This window comes from Salvia hispanica, chromosome 1 (assembly GCF_023119035.1).
Source record: "Salvia hispanica cultivar TCC Black 2014 chromosome 1, UniMelb_Shisp_WGS_1.0, whole genome shotgun sequence".
NCBI classification, from domain to species: domain Eukaryota; kingdom Viridiplantae; phylum Streptophyta; class Magnoliopsida; order Lamiales; family Lamiaceae; genus Salvia; species Salvia hispanica.
The window spans coordinates 7946879-7954184 of NC_062965.1; the positions used below are offsets into that span (position 1 = coordinate 7946879).

Consider the following 7306-nt stretch of genomic DNA (forward strand, 5'->3'; position numbering starts at 1 on the left):
TTTTGGGCCCAGTTTTATTTAATTTCTTTGGAGCCCAATGGAATTAATTGTAGAAGTCAAAGATTTCTTTGCTTTCCCCCTTTGCAAGCGCGATTTTTACCGTCTTCGTATGTCAAGATTTCTTCAAATTTCTATTTTGATTTCTTGTCTTAACCCCTGCAAATTAATTCCAAGTTTGAGTCTATAAAACACTTCATAGTGCATAAAACCAAGGGGGTAAAAACCATGCGAATGTGATTTACATTTAAGACAAGACTTATATGTTAATGAAATATAAGAAATCAATAACCTAAATCACTGGAGCATGTTTAAACTATCTTCGGTCTGTCTAAAACCTAAAATGAATTAGATAATTCGCAATAGTACTCTAAAATCAATATCATTTTAGACTTTTGAGTAAAATATAGTACTCATTGTTTGGGTTACACAAGCAAAACCAAATCAATTTTTCAAATTTTATGAGTAAAAAAATGTAATAGATGGAGAATAATTTTTAAAATTTGAGTTTAATGTAAATAATTGAGGTAAAATCAATATTTGACGTGACATTTACACTAAAATAAGTTTGAGTTTAGTGTAAATGCTTGGAGATCCTTTTAAATACTCCCTCTGTCCTTAAAAAATAGACAACTTTGTTAATGACAAGTGTTTTAATGTATAATTGGTAAAGTAAGAAAGGGATAAAAAAAATAAGAGAGAGGGAAAAAGGTAGTGGAAGGAATGTTAGTGGATTTGATCTACATTATAAATGATTTGTAAGATTATTATTTGTTAAAAAATTTTCATAATTAGACTTGTCTAATTTTAGGGATGACCAAATGGTAAAACTAGTCTATTTTTGGGGATAAATAGGGCATGTATTTGTATACTCTATTTGCAAATTGTCAAGTCAATTAGCCTTTTATGGTAGCTCAGATAGTTATAGTCAATTTCCGCAAATGTAAATTGCATCGTCTTTAATGCACCAAAATTTATCAACTTAGACCAATCATATGAATTTAATTATTTATTAAAATCTTCATTAGCAAGCACCGCCTTAGGTATGTTTTCGAAAACTTTTGTCATGATATGTCACATGCACCATCGATGTCAAGTATTCACGAGGAAATTCTCAATAATAACTTTCATTCTCTAATCTAGATCAGTTATGATCATTTAGGAGCTAAACTCACGCATTTGACAAACAACTTGAATAACTAAGTGAAAGAGTTTGGACTAACTCTGACTACAATGTAGACTAGCACCAAATGTTACAGCCCATGATTATCATCTCCAGTGAACGTGGCAAATATTAGAGAGGAGGCTGTTAATACAATATGATATGTAAAATAATAATATCACTGTTGAACTATTAATAGGTCATATCGTGTCATTTGATATATCGGAAATTTTAGTTTGTTTAGTTTGATTAATACATCAGAAAATCAGCCAAAAATAGGTTTTATTACATGAGTTCAGAAATTTTGCCAAGTCACGCCTCCGGCATGCCACATGAGGGTTTTTAACGGAATTATGTCGTCAGGTAAGGTAGTTTGGGAAATTTGCACGATCAAAGTTCGTGATTTTAGGTGCAACTTTTAAGTTTGTGGAAAAACCCAAACTTTCTCAAAGTTTATGACTTTTTAGCCAATTTACCCCATATAAAAAGCGCGAGGATGATTTGAAATTTTGAATGACTAGAGAGATTATGGTTCCGAGTAAGGATGCATATTAGTATATTACAATCGAACAATGTTTTTGTTCATGTTTTGACATTTGTGTATGTTTGTTTTTCACATTTCTTCTGTTCGAAACAACCACCATGAAATTTACTCCCTCCGTCCCAGATAATTCGATCCAATATTTCATTTCGGGTCGTCCCACATAATTTATCCCACTTCACTTTTATCATTTTTGGCAGTGGACCTCATATTCTACTAACTCATTTCTACTCACATTTTATTATAAAACTAATACTTTAAAAGAAGGACTCACATTCCACCAACTTTTTCAACTCACTTTCCATTAGATTTCTTTAAACCCGTGTCGAGTCAAAGTGTCTCAAATTATCTGGGACGGAGGGAGTACTTGTGTAATTTGTGAAACGACTTTGATATTGCTTCGGACTGAATTTCACATTGTTGTTAGGGTGGTTGATATCAGGGACGAATGTATAAAAATTGTTATAGCAGGGGCTATCTATATATTAAAAATTTCTTGTCAGATAATAATTTTTTTACTACCTTTGTCCCTGAAAGTTTGTCCCATTTTCCCATTTTCGTCTGTCCCCCAAAGTTTGTCCGATTTCACTTTTACCATTTTTTATAGTGCACCCCATATTCCACTAACTCATTTCTACTCATATTTTATTATAAAACTAATATATAAAAGTAGGATCTACAATCCATTAACTTTTTCAACTCACTTTCCATTACATTTCTTAAAACCCGTGCCGGGTCAAAGTGGGACAATATTTGGGGGATGGAGGTAGTATATTTTATTAATATTGTTGTTGTTAATTGTGCATGTATTGACATTGTTATAAGATGAATTTGACATTGTTTTATCCATGTATCGTCGTAAATTGTTAAAACTGTATATATTGTCTCTCATTCCTAAGTACAACTAGAAACAAGATTGGGTATGACACTGTGAACTAAGCAATATACTTAACTTAGTTAAATAAAGTAAAAGAGGGTGGAGAGAGAGACGATGAAAACCAAACAACCTTAAACATTAACAAAGCATTGATTGAGCTTTACTTTGTCAATAGCCAAAGTATCAGTTGGGAAGGCGCAGTCCACTTCCTTCTCCACCAACTCCGGACCTGCTTTCGGCGTCACCTTACTCGACACCCCTCCAACATCCGTGCAATTCCACGGCAGCTTCTTCCCCTTCTCCTCCCCAAACAAAAACCCTCCCTTCTTCTCCTTCTTCTTCTCCTTATTCTCCAACGCGGCCGTCACATTCGATATACAAATATTAGTAAAAGCATCCCCTTTTATCCCAGACAGAGCCCCAACAATCTTCACATTCTTCGCCACCATGTCTCTGTAATTGATGTTAGTGATCTCGGGAAGCGCCTTGGGGTCGAACCCGGGGTCCGGGTGGCCCCCGTAGTCCCCGTTCATCCAGAAGACATACTTCATCGTGTCCATCTCCGCGTCCCTGATGTAGATGTCCTTGACATATCCGCCCCTCCCGACTCCCGTCTTGATCCGGATCCCGGACTCGGAGTTGAGGGCGCGGAGGCCCTCGGCGCGGACGTCGCTGATGCCGCCGGACATCTCGCTGCCGAGGGCGATGAGGGCGCTCTTGGGGGAGATGCAGGTGAAGGCGCGGATGGAGAGGCGCTGGGTGGGCTTGGCGTAGCTGATGCCGTAGTGGTCCCAGCCGCTCTTGACGGCGATGCAGTCGTCGCCGGAGACGACGTAGGAGTCGCGGATGCGGGTGTCGGTGCAGGAGTCGGGGTTGATGCCGTCGGTGTTGGGGACGTCGACGGGGGCGAGGATGGTGAGGCGCTCCAGGATGACGTTGGAGCAGTAGGTGGGGTGGATGTGCCAGGAAGGGGAGTTGGTGAGAGTGAGGTCGGAGATTTGGAGGTTTGTGGAGTGAAGGATTTCGATCAAGTATGGGCGAGTGTGTTTCAGCTTCTTTGCTTTGAATTTCTTCCACCAGATTTCGCCCTGCCCATCTATCGTTCCATTCCCTCCTGCGCTCCACATGACAATTTCATATTTATTCAAATTTTGGTTGGATACGAATTTTAATATACAATTGATAAAACAAGAGGGGTAAAAAGAAAAGGTAATTAAATTATTGTTATAAATGCATACTCTTGTATGACAGACTAAAAAGGAAAATAGTACATACTGTTATAGGACGGAGAGTAGTATTTAATGATGGACGTTAGTGTTTGTTATATGTTGTAAATGAATTGATGTATATAAGTAATGAGTTGGGGACAACATTCCATAAATGGAAATGCTCGTATTTTATGTGACGGACGAAAATGAAAGTGCACATATTTTTATGTGACGGAGGAAGTACGTATAAACTAAGCTTAGCAAATCATGCAGAGCGAGTCGATAACGACCCAACCTAATAAGACATAATCTAACATGTGATGGAAATTCTCTATCCAAATAGAACCCGTTACCTTCAAATCTCAAGATAACAACACGATAACAACATGAACATAATTTACATTATTACAGTCTGATATTATATGATTAAACCTAATTTTTAAATTACCCACTACCTTTAAAGATAACAACATAATAACAACATGAACATGATTTACACAACTAAAATAGGATATCAGACTATAAAACACGATTTACACGAAAAGTATAATTTTAAGACAAAAGAATAAACAAAATTAAAATAATAGAAAAGGAACTTTAACGGGTTGTCCAAACCTATTAATTTTGTGTCCAATACATAAGACATGACTCAAACTCATTAAACTTTTTGTAAACATAAAAATACCTGTTACTACGACATCGGTTAGATTGGTGCCAACAATGAGACTGGAAAACCTTTTCCCTGGAGCTTCTCTTCCACTTCCATATGACGGCAATGGATCGATCAGAGGATAATCCGATTCTTCCTGTAATAAACAAATATTTCACACATAACATTAACTTTTACACATTTTCAATTCATAACTAAATTAATAATGCAAGAGGGTAAAACCAATTAATTACCTGCGAAGCAAGAATAACAGCCTTTTGGTGTATATACAAAGTGAAATGGCTAGCCAGACCGAACGATCCGGTCAGCCATTTCCCGGGCGGGACAACGAGCAGCGCCCCGCCATCGGATGCAACCTTGCTCAGGTTAGCAACAGCTGCCTTAAACGCGGCTGTGTTAGATGCGACTCCATCGCCTTTGCCTCCAAAATCCGTCAAATATGCAATGTGTTTGCGACAGTTTATCGCTGAATATGGGATTTGCTCCTTGAAAGATTTGTAATCTCTTGATTCTGCTCTACTCACAAACACCAGTCCCAGTAGAATGAAGGTCAGTAGCTTCTCCATGATCTGAAGAAAAAAAGAAATTAAATCAATTGAGAAATATTGTTTTGAAATGAAAGAAGGGTAAATCATGAAGTGTGTGTGATGAGACTAATTACATGGGCTTTTGTGTAACTCATCTTGGACATGGTATGCATATGATTATTAGAGCCTATTTATATGATTTTGTTTGAGTAGGAGAGGAAGTAGTAGTAATATTGCATTTACTGATTTTAACTATGCAGTCAAGAAAATATTCACTATATTGTGAAATTAAGGTGTTAAAAATAAAATTGACAAGATCTTGATATGTTTTTATGGCATGGTCAATTTAAGGGGATTTTACAAAACAAATAGAGAGTGCTAAAGAGGTCAAAGAATTTTTAATTAGAAGGTTGAATGAGCCGGATATATAATTCAATAATGGAAAATTTAGAATTTACCCAAATAAAGTAATCTTTTCTTTAAATAAAGAATAAATTAAATATTCTCATTTTCTAGCAAGTACAGTAGTGTATTTTTCACGTTATTATAAGTAGGAAATAGTATTTTGCATGTCTGTTTTGTTAGCCGTATTAGTATTAAATTAATGTTAAAGTCTTCTCATCCAAGAAAATTCTATTGATTGTCAATGACTCAATAATCAATATAGATTTTGAAATGTGATGGACATAATTCAATGCTTCTTCATTATTACTTTCCTTTTTTCCTAATTAAATTAGCACAAAGTATTGTATCTACTGGCTTTATGTAACAGACCCTCCTATTTTTACTCCCCATTCTGCAAGAAAACAAATAACACAAAAACGGAATTTTGACAAGTGCAAGATTTTTGTGCGAATTTATGTAAGTTTTCTAGTCCCTTCCTCCCCCGTTAATTGTCCACTTTGATTCTGCCCAGGTATCAAGAAATGTAAATAAAAAGTGGATTAAAAAGTTAGTGAAATATGAGTCTCACTTTTGTTTATTGGTTTTATTAATAAAATGTGAGTGAAATAAGTTAATAGAATGTGAAGCCTACTTAACATTTATAGTAAAAGTGAAAGTGAACAAATAATGTGGGACGGACGAAAATGGCAAAAGTGGACAATTAATGTTGAGATGCAATCTCATCCACTCATCCAAAATATTTGTGAAATGTCAACAGCATGTAGTTTATGTCAACTAGGGGTATTATCGTCAATAGCCTACACATCAAATGTCAACAACTTTATTCAATAAATACATTTTTTTATTTTAATTTTTTTAATTTTTTTTAATTTTTAATTTTTTTAAATTTTTAAAAAAAAATTTAATTTTTTTAATTTTTTTTAATTTTTTTAATTTTTTTAATTTTTTATTTTAAAAAAATTCATTTTTTTGTCAACTATATATACAATTCATGTCAACTACACATCAAATGTCAACAACTTTATTCAATAAATATTATTTGACATGAACATGTAGTTGACAAATACGGATTTTTCATGTTTTTAAGGACTAGATTTGACTCGTTTTAAATGTCAATCATGCAAATTATGTTCTTAAATTGCATATGTTATACATTTGGTATTTTTAATGTGTTTGTTGATATATGATAGAAAAAGATAGAAAAAAAGGTGCAAAAAGGCCAAGGTGCAGCAGCCTCTGTTCGAGCCCATTCTGCCAGCGATTTTGAAGTTCAATCAGTGCTTAGTTCATACCATTCTCTTCGTCTTTGAAAGAGCTTCGCGTGGATATCTCGCACGTCTCAATCGGAGTTCTGTGAAGAAAGTTATGACTATTCTACGAACGTTGCGCAGTGCAGTCAAAGCTGGCGGGAATTTAGGCGGAAATTCACGGAAGAAAATAAATTATTATATTGTGAAGCCAAATCTCTCCCATATCTTGAAGGCCACGAAAATTAACCTTTTTCCAGCCTATAAATACCTCTAAACCTAATTTTAATCTTGATCTCAGAGCCTCCAATCCTTCTCCCTCTCTACCTTCTTCCATCCCACAATCCACACATAAAATCATCCATCTTCCATTGGAGCGGAGCTCTGCAGATCCAGGCAAGAGAAGACTGAAGATTGAAGATTTGACCTTGGGTTTTATCTATTTCTTTCATGTCTCGTACTTTATTTGTAGTTTTTACTTGTCTATGAGTAGAACATCTTTTGTGGATTTTTTGGTGAAGATATTCAATTGATTTTCCTTGTTAGCTCTTGCAGTTATTTGATTTATCCTTGTGCCTACTATATTCAATTGATTAGCTACCTCTTGAATACATGCTAGAGTTGATTAGAGTACTCGGGAGACGAAATAATTGACTTGGACGAGGGATAATT

The 7306-nt window shown here is 35.3% G+C and overlaps 1 protein-coding gene across 1 annotated transcript; it reads right to left on the reverse strand.

Moving 5' to 3' along the window:
- Positions 1 to 2708: 2708 nt before the first annotated feature.
- Positions 2709 to 5021, reverse strand: LOC125186360 (probable polygalacturonase). The gene is made up of 3 exons (XM_048082713.1): positions 4689 to 5021; positions 4471 to 4591; positions 2709 to 3691 (listed from the first exon to the last, which is right to left on the reverse strand). The coding sequence occupies exons 1-3, from the start codon at positions 5019 to 5021 to the stop codon at positions 2709 to 2711; spliced, it is 1437 nt and encodes a 478-aa protein (XP_047938670.1).
- Positions 5022 to 7306: the final 2285 nt, after the last annotated feature.

Coding starts and splice junctions, on each gene's coding strand:
- LOC125186360 (XM_048082713.1), bottom strand. CDS start 5,021: ATGGAGAAGCTACTGACCTTCATTCTACTGGGACTGGTGTTTGTGAGT. Junction 4,592..4,688: donor CTGTTATTCTTGCTTCGCAG/GTAATTAATTGG, acceptor TGTTTATTACAG/GAAGAATCGGATTATCCTCT. Junction 3,692..4,470: donor AACCGATGTCGTAGTAACAG/GTATTTTTATGT, acceptor TGTGGAGCGCAG/GAGGGAATGGAACGATAGAT.